The sequence below is a fragment of the Oncorhynchus masou genome, chromosome 18 (assembly GCF_036934945.1).
Source record: "Oncorhynchus masou masou isolate Uvic2021 chromosome 18, UVic_Omas_1.1, whole genome shotgun sequence".
NCBI classification, from domain to species: Eukaryota; Metazoa; Chordata; class Actinopteri; order Salmoniformes; family Salmonidae; genus Oncorhynchus; species Oncorhynchus masou.
In genome coordinates, this window is record NC_088229.1 from 46,781,809 (window position 1) to 46,797,247 (window position 15,439).

General features: G+C 40.4%; 1 protein-coding gene across 1 annotated transcript; it reads right to left on the reverse strand.

The window, feature by feature from the left end:
- Nucleotides 1–522: 522 nt before the first annotated feature.
- Nucleotides 523–13,774, reverse strand: LOC135504713 (zinc finger protein with KRAB and SCAN domains 3-like). The gene is made up of 4 exons (XM_064923520.1): nt 13,309–13,774; nt 7,421–7,536; nt 6,389–6,515; nt 523–5,903 (listed from the first exon to the last, which is right to left on the reverse strand). The coding sequence occupies exons 1-4, from the start codon at nt 13,592–13,594 to the stop codon at nt 5,017–5,019; spliced, it is 1,416 nt and encodes a 471-aa protein (XP_064779592.1). The 5' UTR covers nt 13,595–13,774; the 3' UTR covers nt 523–5,016.
- Between the last annotated feature and the right edge of the window lie 1,665 nt (nt 13,775–15,439).

Sequence of the window (15,439 nt, forward strand, 5' to 3'; positions counted from 1 at the left end):
CACGAACGATGTGTTTACAATACCGCGTTGGTAATAAAGCATAATTTGTTCGAGCACAACTTCTGGTACCTAGCTAGCTCCAATACAACCAGCCTGAAAACACTGACCAGTAGAAACTGCAGTCATTTTCATTACTCTTAGCAATGATTTAGGAATCCTTGTAAGTATTAGCTGGGTTGCCACTTGTTGTTCGCCTATTGAAATTGAACTTCAGTTCATGAAAATAAATAGCCAGCCAGCTACTTAACCCTGTTGCCCAAAACTAACGTTATAAGCAGCCAGCTAGCTTCATCTGGCTAGTGAGGCTCGACCAGACCGGGTTATGTGTTGTGAAGCTAGCCACAATAAGGATTAGGCACAAATGTGAAATTTGCAGTTTGGCCTCAAAATTAAAGTGTGTCATTGACTGATGCAAATTAAAACAAATGTAGAATTATGCATATACTTTTATTTAAGGCTAACCGCAAAGTCCACTATTGTGGCTAATCCTTATTGTGGCTAGCTTCACATAGATGGGTCCGACAAACATAAATCAAATAAGAACTGTCTTATAAATTAGGGTTATTTTAGATGACACCTAGCTATATAGTTAGCTACTGAAACAGATGTCGTGTTACTTGACATGTGAAATGGTGTTATTTTACATTAATCTTTTTGACACGCAAAGACCCAAACAGCGTTCCATAGAAATCCTGGTTGAGAATGAAACGACTGAACAAATGAACAATGAAACAGCACAGCAAGTAAGTGAAATAGGTTTTGATTATGTTTTACTGGTAAATGGGGACATTCACAAATGCCAACAAAATAAAATTTCGTTCAGTGTGGTGTGTGTAACCTAACTAGGTAAGTCAGTTAAGAACAAATTCTTATTTACAATGACAGCCCAATTGTGCGCCACCCTATGGGACTCCCAATCACGGCCGGATGTGATACAGCCTGGAATTGAACCAGGGACTGTAGTGACACCTCTTGCACTGATACAGTGCCTTAGACCGCTGTGTCCATGTGTGTGTGTTAACTATTTAACTGTACTAGAATGCTTAAAAGACTGCAAAAATGTAATGTCCATATTTTTTTTTGCAAGGAAAATATTGGATATTGGCCAAAAATGTCATATCGGTGCGTCAATAATACAAACATTTCTGTAAACCAGTTTTTTCTTTGTCATTATGTGGTATTGTGTGTAGATTGATGAGAGAAAAAAAAACGATTTAAACCATTTTAGAATAAGGCTATAATGTGGAAAAAGTCAAGGGGTCTGAATACTTTCAGAATGCACTGTAGCAACTGAAGGAGTTAAACATGGGAACTGACCTCTTCATCTTCAACTGACCTCTTCAAACTCCAGCGGTATTGTTATGCCATTCCTTTTATGACCAGTGTTCTCCTGCTGCAACTGATTTGGATGGAGACCTTCACCTGGTGGGACTGCTCTGTAACAACAGCTTGAGTTCTTGCTTTCCCATCGCTTCATTGGGAAATTATAGGTCCTCCTTTTCCTTTCTAATTGCAAAATTGCATAACCTTCATCAACAACTTCACAGATGTCAGCCACTGCTGCCTTGGTCAACACATCAAAGCAGGATGCAAACTGCTTGTGCAAAGCCATGGAATTCCACATGGGTCGGGGTATCTGTTCATTTTCAGGGCTAGTCTGTTACAGTTTATTGTTTGACACTTTAAAATGTCAAATTATATTTGGGTGGTACTATGGATTTGGAAATGCCAATGTGTGACGAATTTGTCCACCTGGAGAATAGTATGCCACAAACAATAGGAAAGGGGCAAAGAAAAGATACTGTCTGTACCCAAGTTTTAAAACAGCAGCCTTGGTGACAGCCTGTGTTCTCGTCACACAAATATTGCAGGTGGAACCTCTGAAGCTACACAGGTAAGAACCATATGAATGTGGTTAGGTTCTCTTTATTATACAGTGGCAAGAAAAAGTATGTGAACCATTTGGAATTACCTGGATTTCTGCAGGTCATCAAATTTGATCTAATCTTCATCTAAGTCCCAACAGACAAGCAGTGTTCTTAAACTAATAACACAAAGTATACATCATTTAAACATTCAGTGTAGGTTGGGAAAAGTATGTGAACCCCTACGCTAATGACTTCTCCAAAGGCTCATTGGAATCAGGAGTCAGCTAACCTGGAGTCCAATCAATGAGACGAGATTGGAGATGTTGGTTAGAGCTGCCCCGCCCTATAAAAAAAATCACAAAATTTGAGTTTGCTATTCACCAGAATCATTGCCTGATATGGACCATGCCCCGAACAAAAGAGATCTCAGAAGACTTAAGATTAAGAATTGTTGACTTGCATAAAGCTGGAAAGGGTTACAAAAGTATCTCTAAAAGCCTTGATGTTCATCAGTCCACGGTAAGACAAATTGTCTATAAATGGAGAAAGTTCAGCACTGTTTTTACTCTCCCTAGGAGTGGCCGTCCTGCAAAGATGACTGCAAGGGCACAGCGCAGGATGCTCAATGAGGTTAAGAAGAATCCTAGTGTCAGCTAAATACTTACAGAAATCTCTGGAACATGCTAACATCTCTGTTGACAAGTCTACGATACTTAAAACACTAAACAAGAATGGTGTTCATGGGAGGACACCACGGAAGAAGCTACTGCTGTCCAAAAAAAACATTGCTGCATGTCTGAAGTTTGCAAAAGTGCACCTGGATGTTCCACAGCGCTACTGGCAAAATACACTGTGGACAGATGAAACTACAGTTGAATTGTTTGGAAGGAACACACAACATGTGTGGAGAAAAAAAGGCACAGCACACAAACATCAAAACCTCATCCCAACTGTAAAGTATGATGGAGGGAGCATCATGGTTTGGGGCTGTTTTGTTGCCTCAGGGCCTGGACAGCTTGCTATCATCGACAGAAAAATTCAGGAGGATGTAAGGTTCTGTCCGCCAATTGAAGCTCAACAGAAGTTGGGTGATGCAACAGGACAACGACCCAAAACACAGAAGTGAATCAACAACAGAATGGCTTTAACAGAAGAAAATACACCTCCTGTCAGAGCCCAGTCAGAGTCCTGACATAACCCAATTGAGATGCTGTGGCATGACCTCAAGAGAGCAGTTCACACCAGACATCCCAAGAATATTGTTGAACTGAAACAGCTTTGTAAAGAGGAATGGTCCAAAATTCCTCCTGACTGTTGTGCAGGTCTGACCAGCAACTACAGAAAATGTTTGGTTGAGGTTATTGCTGCCAAAGGAGGGTCAACCAGTTATGAAATCCAAGGGTTCACATTTTTTCCACCCTGCATCGTGAATGTTTACACAGTGTTTTCAATAAAGACATGAAAACATATCATTGTTTGTTGGTTATTAGTTTAAGCAGACTTTGTCTATTGTTGTGACCTAGACGAAGATTAGATCAAATGTTATGACCAATTTATGCAGAAATCCAGGTATTTCCAAAAGGTTCACATACTTTTTCTTGCCACTGTATACATGTCTTGTTTTTAAATTGTGAAGTATATTGTGTGACAGTTATGTAAATGCATTATAAAAGGAACTCTGAATTTACAAAACAGATATTCATGAATATTAGAAATATATTGCAATGCACAAGTTCAAACAATTGCCTGATGGTGAGCTAGAATTGACTTATTCCTGACTTTTTATATTGCATATGAACAACTAAAAACATTGTTCTGACTCACTAATTTCAAACATATTATGGAAGTTATTCACCTTCAATGTCAACACACTGCCAAACCCAAATATTGACAATCACGTACTAAATAAACAGGTAAATCAATACATTTAAAAAAGGTTGAGTAAATTAGAATTTTACCCACAAACATATCCACATTTCTATGATTTGCAAATAGTTAGTGAATGCCATAACGTAGTTTGTTAGATACTGTACTTTTAGGGTTTAGCTGAAAATGTATTTTGTTCAAACTGCTGTTTGACAAATATTCTCAGTCTTATCCATAATAATTTCATCATGTAGACGAGCATACTGTATCTGCGAGCTGTTGGCTCGAGCGCACGTGTCAAGACCAGAGTAGGCACATTTGCTATTTAATGCAACAGTTTGTTACAAAGCTATCGGTAGAGTTGAAAATGCATTGAATGGAAACACATTGAACACATTTTATTCGGTACCTGAAAACTTATACGGAAAAGTAAATTGTATGCACTACGTCATCAGGCACTGATGCGCATTTTCATCATGCAGATTTTATAATTTTTGCATGAAAATCGCCAATTGGATGGAAACCTAGCTACTGACCCACAAAACGTCTTTGTAGATTAATGATAGAATATTAGACAAAACAATGAAAGTGAACTTCAAAACGTGATGTCGTTTAACTGGGAATTGCAGCTGTTGGCAAGTAATGAATCTTCTAGCTTCTGAACTGACTCATCCTTTAAATAAACGTTCCTACTGTCTGTATTATAAAAATGTAAGTTTACAGTTCTGGCCAGTCATCTTCTTGCAAACACACTAATAATGTTATATTGTTACATATAGTTACAGCCCTTTGTAAAGCACAGCTTTTTTGAGAATTTCCATAGTAGGATATGATGCATTAGGCAATGCACTCTATAGTTCTTATTAAGACTTTATGTATGCTATATTAAGCCTTTATGAATTGTGGTAAATTTAAAGTGTGACCATTATCGTAACAACTTATATGGAAGGACTGTTCCATTTTCAAAATACATTCCAGTGGTAATAATGTCTCAAATAGCTTTGTTTCATTGGGTTAAATATTATCAATTGTATCATTTCAAAGGCAATTAAATGGAAGAAAAATTGAAATTAGAGCATCGCAATGTTAAACCATGTTTTTCACCTCCACCATTCTTGCGGAGTTCATCCATCAAAACATATCATGAGTGTGAAAATACAAAATAGCCTTTTCTTCATGACTAATGTTCAAACTTAGATGTCAAACAGTGTCACGGTTCTGGTCTCATGCTTCAAAAATGTTAGGCATAACTGTTCGTGGAGCTCTCAACTAGCCTTACACCTCACATATTAGGGTGGTTTTTCTGTTGGTGTAACCTCAAATTCTGTTTCCCTGCAAACCTTTTACCACACTGCTCGCAGGCAAATGGCCGCTCTCCGGTGTGTACGCTCTGATGCGTTTTCAGATGGCCAGACTGGGTGAACCTCTTCCCGCACTGGGTGCAGCTGTATGGTCTCTCTCCTGTGTGAACCCGTAGGTGTGTCTCCAGATTTCGCGACGATGTAAAACACTTGCTGCAGAAGGTGCAAATAAAACGCTTGCTGTCTCTGCTATCATACTTGGCTGCAGCGTGAAGTCCGGCGGCAGTCATTTGATAATGGGCAGAGCTCAAGTCTGCAACCTTGTCAAGCAGCAATTCCCTGCGGTCCGGTTTCAGGTATTTCCCGTCCTGCATGGAAACCATTCCCAGCATATCCTGGTTGCTCCATGAAGAACACATATCCAGTTCCACGTCGTAGGGTAGAGAGCTGACCATAGAAACTTCTCTTTTCATTTCAAAATTCCCAGCGAGAGAATTTGGACTACTGTCTGGTTCAAAGGGAAACCGCTTCCCTGTCGGGTGAGTAGAGGGGACGGTGTCGGTTTCTGAAGGGAAATCATAAACGGGTTCCACTGTCTCCATTTCATTATTCCCCCCCGGTGGACTGGACCCAGACTCACTGGGTGTCTCATGCAGTGTGTAGTTAAGGCTCAGGGGGTTCCATCTTCCGGCCGTGAATTTAGAACGCAAAAACTGGGGAGTCCTCTGAGAACTCTCATTCCCCTGCTCGGATCGGTGGCCACTATCCTCTCCACTTCTGTCCCACTCCCTCGTAGTTATGGTGGAGGTGGTTATTCTGGATGGCCCTTCTTCACCGTCATCCACTTCACCATACGACGCCTCAGTACCTTAGGGAAGAGATTGGAGCAAATAGGGTTGTTAAACACAGCAATGTACCTGTGTTTCCATTGTTTTGTAAGGGGAGAAGTAGGAGATGTGGCTGGCAACAGGGTAGGGGTACATATTGCCCTACACAAGCAATAATAATGTAGATAAAGCTTTTTCCTATGTCTCAAAAACATTTAAAATTGGGTTGTAGTAGCTCAGCCATCTACAACTAATGTCAGGGAGACGCAGTCGAACCAGTTTGGGCCACAACGCTCACGACAAATGACTGTCAGCATTGATGCGGGGAGCAATATTGCCTGTAATGGGGGAAATTGTGTAGGCCTACACTTACTTTTATGTGTGATAATGTTAGGAGTGTGATTCAACTCAGTTCACTTTACCACTTGACATCGGGGAGAGAAAAGCAGTTGACATAACAGACGGAATTTGCAACGTCCATGCAATTCCACCTGGCTAACAATTAATGTGTACACCTTTTACTTACCCTTCTCACTGAATAGCAGAACATCCTGTGTGTCATTACTACTATCCAAGTCCCCGCCCAGCTTCTCCTCCTTAATTAAGAATATGTCAGGTCCGATCTTCTCCTCTTCAGGTACCTGCAAAACCACCTGATATGGCGAGAGAGCATATTTAATTGAAAATACAGGAAGATGCAGGGTTTGCAGAATGAGTTGTAGAGGCAGCAAAATTGGGGCCATGTACTGTAAGTCATGATTAAAAGGTAAAAGACAAACAAGACATTAATACCATAATATTTTTGTACAGACCAGGGGTTGCATATGGTTTCAATCCACACTGAAATTACTAAAACCCAATAAAATGAAACTATATTAATAATCTCTTCACTCTGTCCAACTTGCTAACAATTACCAAAATAAATTTTAGGTCAGGGAGGATTGAAAATTCTGAAAACAATGGATAGAGGACTAGCACATTTTGAAGGAAATAAACACAATTTCAGTGCGTTCCTCCGGAGCTCCCAAGTGGCGTAGTGGTCTAAGGCACTGCATCTCAGTGCTAGAAGCATCACTACAGACACCCTGGTTTGAATCAAGGCTGTATCACAATCAGCCATGATTGGGAGTCCCATAGGGCAGAACACAATTGGCCCAACGTCGTCCGGGTTTGGCTGGTGTAGGCCGTCATTGTAAAATAAGAATTTGTTCTTAACTGACTTGCCTAGTTAAATAAATATAAAAAAATATAAAATTGTAGACCGATTTGCAGCCTGCAGGGCAAAATTAGTTTGACACCCCTGGTATAGACATTGTGATTTCACCAGTAGAGACCATTACTTCCTCATGGAAAATGTCTCAAGACACTCAATGTAATGGAACCACCAAGTAATGGTTGTAGTGGAAACCATTAGACTGCGGTCTAGTGGTCACTGATGTTTTTTTAAAGTTGGGCTCTCAACAGGATTTATCATCAATAAAACATGGATGGCAAAACAGAACATGAGAAAGCCATAAACCAGCTCTAATAAAGCTTCATGTAGATTTTGTTCTATTACCTCTTTATTTTCAGACTGTTCTGTGGCTTCCTGAACAGCTGTGATCTTTCCAGCTCTTCTTAGATTTTCATTTGACTGCTTGGTACAGGCAGCCCTTCCAGATGAAGAGGAATGTTCTAGGACAAAGTGAGAAGTAGGCCTGATAACTAAGTAAGCTACAATATTATAATGAAGACAGTATGTGCCATCAATGAATCACACATGATGGACAAGACCATCAAAACACACACACACACACACGACCAAAAATTTGAGGACACCTGCTCGTCTCATTCCAAAATCATGGGCATTAATATGGAGTTGGTCCCCCTTAGCTTCTATAACAGCCTCCACTCTTGTGGGAAGGCTTTCACTAGATGTTAGAACATTGCTGCAGGGACTTGCTTCCATTCAGCCACACAAGCATTAGTGAGGTTGGGCGATTAGGCCTGGCTCGCAGTCGGTGCTCCAATTCATCCCACAACAGTTAGATGGAGTTGAGGTCAGGACTTTGTGCAGGCCAGTCAAGTTCTTCCACTCCAACTGAGCACGGGGGCACAAAGTTGGAAGCACAGAAACGTCTATAATGTCATGCAATGTATGCTGTAGCATTAAGATTTCCTTTCACTTGAACTAAGGGGCCTAGCCGGAACCATGAAAAACAGCACCAGACCATTATTCCTCCTCCACCAAACTTTACAGTTGGCACTATACATTGGGGAAGGTAGCTTTCTTCTGGCATCTGCCAAACCCAGGTTTGTCTGTCGGTCTGCCAGATGTAGCATGATTCATCACTCCATAGAACGCATTTCCAGTGCTCCAGAGTCCAATGGCGACGAGGTTTACACCACTCCAGCAGACACTTGGCATTGCGCATGGTGATCTTAGGCTTGTGTGTGACTGCTCTGCCATGGAAACCGTTTTCATGAAGCTCCCAACAAACAGTTCTGCTGACGTTGCTTCCAGAGGCAGTTTGGAACTTGGTAGTGAGAGTTGCAACCGAGGACACACAATTTTTTGTTCCGTTCTGTGAACTTGTGTGGTCTACCACTTCACAGCTGAGCCGTTGTTGCTCCTAGACGTTTCTACTTCACAATAACAGCACTTACAGTTGACTGGGGCAGCTCGAGCAGGGCAGAAATTTGACGAACTGACTTGTTGGAAAGTAAAAATCCTATGATGGACATTGAAAGTCACTTTGCGCTTCAGTAAGGCCATTCTACTGCCGATGTTTGTCTATGGAGATTGTATGGCTGTGTGCTCGACTTTATACACCTGTCAGCAATGGGTGTGGCTGAAATACCCGAATCCACTAATTTGAAGGGGTGTGCACATATTATTTTGTGTGTGTATGTATACACAAAAAAGTTTGGTTGTTTTTGAAAGCACATTTTTTGTCTATTAAGATCACATCAAATTGATCAGAATTACAGTGTAGACATTGTTAATGTTGTAAATGACTATTGTATCTGGAAACAAGATTTTTAACGGAATATCTACATAGGCACACAGAGGCCCATTATCAGCAACCATCACACGTGTTCCAATGGCACGTTGTGTAAGCTAATCCAAGTTTATAATTTAAAAGGCTAATTGATAAATAGAAAACCCTTTTGAAATTATGTTAGCACAGGTTTCTCTTTATTTTTTATATTCTCTACATTGTAGAATAATAGTAAATACATTAAAACTATGAAATATAGCATATAGAATCATGTAGTAACCAAAAAAAGTGTTAAACATATCAAAATATACTTCACATTTGAGATTCCTCAAAGTTGCCACCCTTTGCCTTGATGACAGCTTTGCACCCTCTTGGCATTCTCTTAACCAGCTTCACCTGGAAAGCTTTTCCAACAGTCTTGAAGGAGTTCCCACATATGCTGGGCACTTTTACTTCACTCTGCTGTCAAACTCATCCCAAACCATCTCAATTGGGTTGAGGTGTGATTGTGTAGGCCAGGTAACCTGATGCAGCACCATCCCTCTCCGTATTGGTCAAACAGCCCTTACACAGCCTGGATGTGTGTTGGGTCATTGTCACGTTGAAAAACAAATAATAGTCCCACTAAGTGCAAACCAGATGGGATGGTGTTTATTTGAGCTGTTCTTGCCATAATATGGACTTGGTCTTTTACCAAATAGGACTATCTTCTGTATACCACCCCTACCTTGTTGCAACACAACTAATTGGCTCAAACACATTAAGGAAAGAAATTCCACAAATTAACTTTTAACAAGGCACACCTGTTAATTGAAATGCATTACAGGTGACTACCTCATGAAGCTGGTTGAGAGAATGCCAAGCGTCTGCAAAGCTGTCAAGGCAAAGGGTGGCTACTTTGAGGTATTTCAAATATAAAATATATTTTGATTTGTTTAACAATTACTACATGATTCCATGTGAGTTATTTCATAGTGAATACATCAAAACTATTGTTCTACAATGTAGAAAAAAATATGTAAAAAAATAAAGCAAGAAAAATATATATATACACAGTGACTTCGGAAAGTATTCAGACCACTTGACATTTCCAAATTTTGTTAGGTTACAGCCTTATTCTAAAACGGATTAAATTGTTCCCCCCCTTATCAATATATACACAATACCCCCATGATGACAGCAAAGGGTCTGAATACTTATGTAAATAAGGTATTTCAGAATTTTTTTACATTATAAATTTGCATAAATGTCTAATGACCTGTTTTATCTTTGTCATTATGGGGTATTGTAGTTAACTAAGGCACTTTTGTACATTGCGCTGTAACGTACAATTCACCTTATTTTAGTGCCCTAAAAACATAATATGAATACCATTGTAAAGCACAATTTCTCCCCTTTCCAGCAAAATCCAAGACGAGACCTTCATGCTGCCCGTCTTTGCATGATTGAAGGAGACAATGAGCTCCGTCGGGTCTTTTTAAAAATGGCAGGTGGGGAAGCGATACCTACTGCGTGATAGTGAAAGGGGGAGATCAGCCGTGTGGGGAAACAGCTTTTTTCACCCAATCTGTCCAACTCATCACCTCTAAAATGTAAATAAAACACTATAAAGAGTTTATATTAAGTGTCATTACATATCTACTTTAAGGTTTGTGTCAAATTATAATCGGGTTTTTAGGGCGGCGCTACAGTTATCTTCAGAAGTAAACAGCGGCTGTGACGGCTTTTGAGTCTTGATGGCTTGCAGTGACAACGCAAAAAATGCATGCATTCAGTTGTACAATTGACTAGGTATCCCCGTTACCCTGTCCCTTTCTTCTTTTTAATTTGTGAGAGAAGCGCTACACCTGGTGGAGAGGCTGTACAACACAGAATGAGTTGCATTATGCGCGCTGTACGTTAAGTCATGACACATCACAATTTAACGTACAGCTTCAGAGGGGTCCTTTTTTTCAACTCTTCTCCAATACTAATCGGGTTATTACCATGTCCATCAACGCTTGAACAGAAACGTAGTTCACACTCCGGATTTTGAAGCCAACACAGTCACTACAGTCCATTAGTTTTCATTGCAGCCTCGTTTGTGCAAATTTGTGCGTAATGGTCTTAGTCAACAGTAGATTGATATACATTGGGACAGTTAAAGTGCACTTCAGAACGATTCAGGGACAGTGATGAAAAAAGTTAGTTTGGAGCCCTGTATGTAGCAAGCTAGCTACCTAACATTGTTTCTCCTCTGACTTCAGATTTTTGGGCAGTCTCCTGCAGGTGAGGACAGAGAGGAACTGATTAACTCTATTACTGACTATCAAATTATAAAATGTGATTAATTGATCGTAGAATAAAACAATGTACTTGACTCATGATGAATACATTGGGGCAAAAAAGTATTTAGTCAGCCACCAATTGTGCAAGTTCTCCCACTTAAAAAGATGAGGCCTGTAATTTTCATCATAGGTACACGTCAACTATGACAAACAAAATGATTTTAAAAAATCCAGAAGATCACATTGTAGGATTTTTAATGAATTTATTTGCAAATTATGGTGGAAAATAAGTATTTGGTCACCTACAAACAAGCAAGATTTCTGACTCTCACAGACCTGTAACTTCTTCTTTAAGAGGCTCCTCTGTCCTCCACTAATTACCTGTATTAATGGCACCTGTTTGAACTTGTTATCAGTATAAAAGACACCTGTCCACAACCTCAAAAAGTCACACTCCAAACTCCACTATGCCCAAGACCAAAGAGCTGTCAAAGATCACCAGAAACAAAATTGTAGACCTGCACCAGGCTGGGAAGACTGAATCTGAAATAGGTAAGCAGCTTGGTTTGAAGAAATCAACTGTGGGAGCAATTATTAGGAAATGGAAGACATACAAGACCACTGATAATCTCCCTCGATCTGGGGCTCCACGCAAGATCTCACCCCGTGGAGTCAAAATGATCACAAGAACGGTGAGCAAAAATCCCAGAACCACACGGGGGGACCTAGTGAATGACCTGCAGAGAGCTGGGACCAAAGTAACAAATCCTACCATCAGTAACACACTACGCCGCCAGGGACTCAAATCCTGCAGTGCCAGACGTGTCCCCCTGCTTAAGCCAGTACATGTCCAGGCCCATCTGAAGTTTGCTCGAGAGCATTTGGATGATCCAGAAGAAGATTGGGAGAATTTCATCTGACCATATGACACCGAAATAGAACTTTTTGGTAAAAACTCAACTCGTCGTGTTTGGAGTATAAAGAATGCTGAGTTGCATCCAAAGAACACCATACCTACTGTGAAGCATGGGGGTGGAAACATCATGCTTTGGGGCTGTTTTTCTGCAAAGGGACCAGGACGACTGATCCGTGTAAAGGAAAGAATGAATGGGGCCATGTAATCGTGAGATTTTGAATGAAAACCTCCTTCCATCAGCAAGGGCATTGAAGATGAAATGTGGCTGGGTCTTTCAGCATTACAATGATCCCAAACACACCGCCTGGGCAATGAAGGAGTGGCTTCGTAAGAAGCATTTCAAGGTCCTGGAGTGGCCTAGCCAGTCTCCAGATCTCAACCCCATAGAAAATCTTTGGAGGGAGTTGAAAGTCCGTGTTGCCCAGCAACAGCCCCAAAACATCACTGCTCTAGAGAAGATATGCATGGAGGAATGGGCCAAAATACCAGCAACAGTGTGTGAAAACCTTGAAGACTTACAGAAAACGTTTGACCTCTGTCATTGCCAACAAAGGGTATATAACAAAGTATTGAGATAAACTTTTGTTTTTGACCAAATACTTATTTTCCACCATAATTTGCAAGTAAATTCATTAAAATTACTACAATGTGATTTTCTGGAAAAAAAAATTCTCATTGTCTGTCATAGTTGAAGTGTACCTATGATTAAAATTACAGGCCTCCATCTTTAAGTGGGAGAACTTGCACAATTGGTGGCTGACTAAATACTTTTTTGCCCCACTGTATCTTCTCTTTCCATCTTAAGAGGGATAGATGACTGGGACGTCACGTAAGGCTACAGCCATACATGAATTACATTTTTTTATGAAATGCAAACTGTTGGGGCTTTCTGATTTACATACTCCGGTTGAAAATGTGACTATATTACAGCAATGTGACTTGTATTATTACTATTTTACAATGTTTTCTGGAGGGGAAAAAAACATACATATTACCATTCACTATCAATCACTTCTATGGTTCAGATTAAAATAATTTGGTATGATGAACCAATAACGAAGGGAGAAATGCGGAGAACAAGGTAAAGCAAGTTTACCAGTTGTATTTAGATTGTCATTATGGAGACACCTATTGGAATAATGTGGCAACTCCTCTTAGCTGCGAAAAACATTTTGGGGTTAAGTTTTCAGGCTTTGCAGGCATGTTCATTTCAGATAGAGCTGCCCCCCCACACACACATACATACACACATACATACATACATACATACATACATACATACCGGCATTGAGGGAATCAATTTTAGCTTGGTGGTTTGTTTCTGCCATATTCCCTCTCTGCCCACGCGCAATGATGGTCTCGATCAACTCGAGTTTCCTTCTCAATGCCTCATTCTCTTTGTGGCTTCGAGAGATTTCCAATTGTAAAACAGCATAACTGTCATCTACGAGCTCGCAGATATCTGCCACCGCCGCTTTAGTCAATGCATCCATGATGGACGACAGTTGTGTATGAAAAGCTCTGTAGTTGGTCATTGTGTTAGGTAGAAATTGGCGCACAGCTAGCATCTTCTCCAGCGACCATAGGTGTTCTCCCGTGGAAATATGGTGTAAATAGCCTCTTCGAGTTGAATCAAAAACGCAGATTAGGTTATCTGTGAATTTAGCAAGTGCTGGTCGTAGATAATTGAGCTAGCTATCTAACAAGTTGTCCTCCTGAACCGCAACAAATAAAATAGATGTTCCGTTTTTTTTCTTCTTCTGTGGTTTTGTTGGCGTTCACGAACTTTCAAAATAAAAGCCCTCATCTATGAAATTCGCCAGCCAGAAAGGGTAAGCATCGAAGGGCACGGCAGTGGCGATTTTAGCATGTAAATGTTGTTGGGGCAAACTCCCCCCAAAAATGTATATGCCTGCCAGCAAAGCCACTAAATAACACAACACTAACAATATATTAATTGCACTATAACGGCGACAAGCAGTGCCCACAAACTGTCCGGGCCTACATAAAGCTGTCCCAACAGCAGGGCTCTCTTTTCAGCACCATGGAGTGAATCCTTACCACTGCTACACCTGGCTATCAGCAGAGCCTTGTCTGGCAGCAAAACAATGAATTCAGCCTTGCTTACTGCCTTAAAAAAACAAACATAGCTGATATAGCTGACTTGATTAAACAAATGTAGTTTCTACTGACAATTGAGATTTACAAACTATGCCATTAGAGAACGATGAGTGGATAAGAGGCATTCCGTAATTTTAATTAAGACATTAATGAGCGAGCTAAGACAGATGTAGTCAATATAATGTGTTCAGCACTTTTAAATTGTACAGTGACATAATTCAGAACATGGGCTGCTGTTACAGTATTTTCCCTGTACACCAAGTCCGAACCGTAGGATAAATAAAGGGGCCATATAAGCAGACATTGAAAGCTCTTAATATTAGATGATGACATTTCACAAAAACAGCTATATGTGCATCGCCGAGTCAGAACAGTAATGATAGGCGAAATTAAGAGGTGAAAATAGACCAAATTATTAGGGTGAGGCATATGGGCTACTAACATCTTATTACACAACATACACTTAGTATTACTTTCTTAGCTACAGTATACATATCTCCCTAGCATATTACATATGCAGCAGCATATAAGACATTTTTGGACTCACCTTGTTGTGATGTGCTCACTTGAACAGGATGGTGGCGCGGCCGTCCTTCATGGGCAAATTTTGTCATCAGAGAAAGATTTACAATTCCGAGTTGGATGACCGTTCAAACGTATTTTCCTAGTCTGAGCTTGTTTATTCCCGACTTCCCAGTTGCAATGCTTGCAGTTAGCCACTGTCACCGGTTCCTTCCAAATCACTCGTTGTGTAATGTTTATGTCCAATGGCTGATGAGCACCGATACGTTTTATCTATAATTTATCTTCATTATTTCTCTTCATATGACAAGGATTAAAAAGGATTTGCCAGTAGATTGTCGACTTGATTCATGATGATGACTGCTAGCTAAGACTTTGAAAGTAATATGTTGACATGATCAGACCAATCAAAGCTACTGTACATATAACGCGATTTTACATCATTTTATCTGTGGCCGATGACCTTGAGCTTTCTTGGAAGGGCACATTTAATATAACTCTATGGCAGGACCCAAAGGGTTGACATTTTGGATGTCTACCCTTACTGAGGACATGATGGCGATGATGTCGTGTCCCCATGAGTGACAGAACACTGAGCCAATCACAGCGCAATGCTCCTATTTTCTGCTGGCTCGCCACACCACCACAGAAAGCACTGAGTTAGGCTGAAACACCTGCATTTTGGATCTGCCTTACTCAAGAAAACAAAAGTAAGACCATGTTTGTGCACGGTTTTATTAACTTAATGATATATATTATTTAACAGTGTT

Excerpts from the sequence above, each read along its gene's own strand:
- LOC135504713 (XM_064923520.1), bottom strand. The coding sequence starts at position 13,594 with ATGCTAGCTGTGCGCCAATTTCTACCTAACACAATGACCAACTACAGA. Across the intron at positions 6,516-7,420 it reads AACAGTCTGAAAATAAAGAG|GTGGTTTTGCAGGTACCTGA; the intron begins GTAATAGAACAA and ends TCGCCATATCAG. Across the intron at positions 5,904-6,388 it reads TCTGCTATTCAGTGAGAAGG|GTACTGAGGCGTCGTATGGT; the intron begins GTAAGTAAAAGG and ends CTCTTCCCTAAG.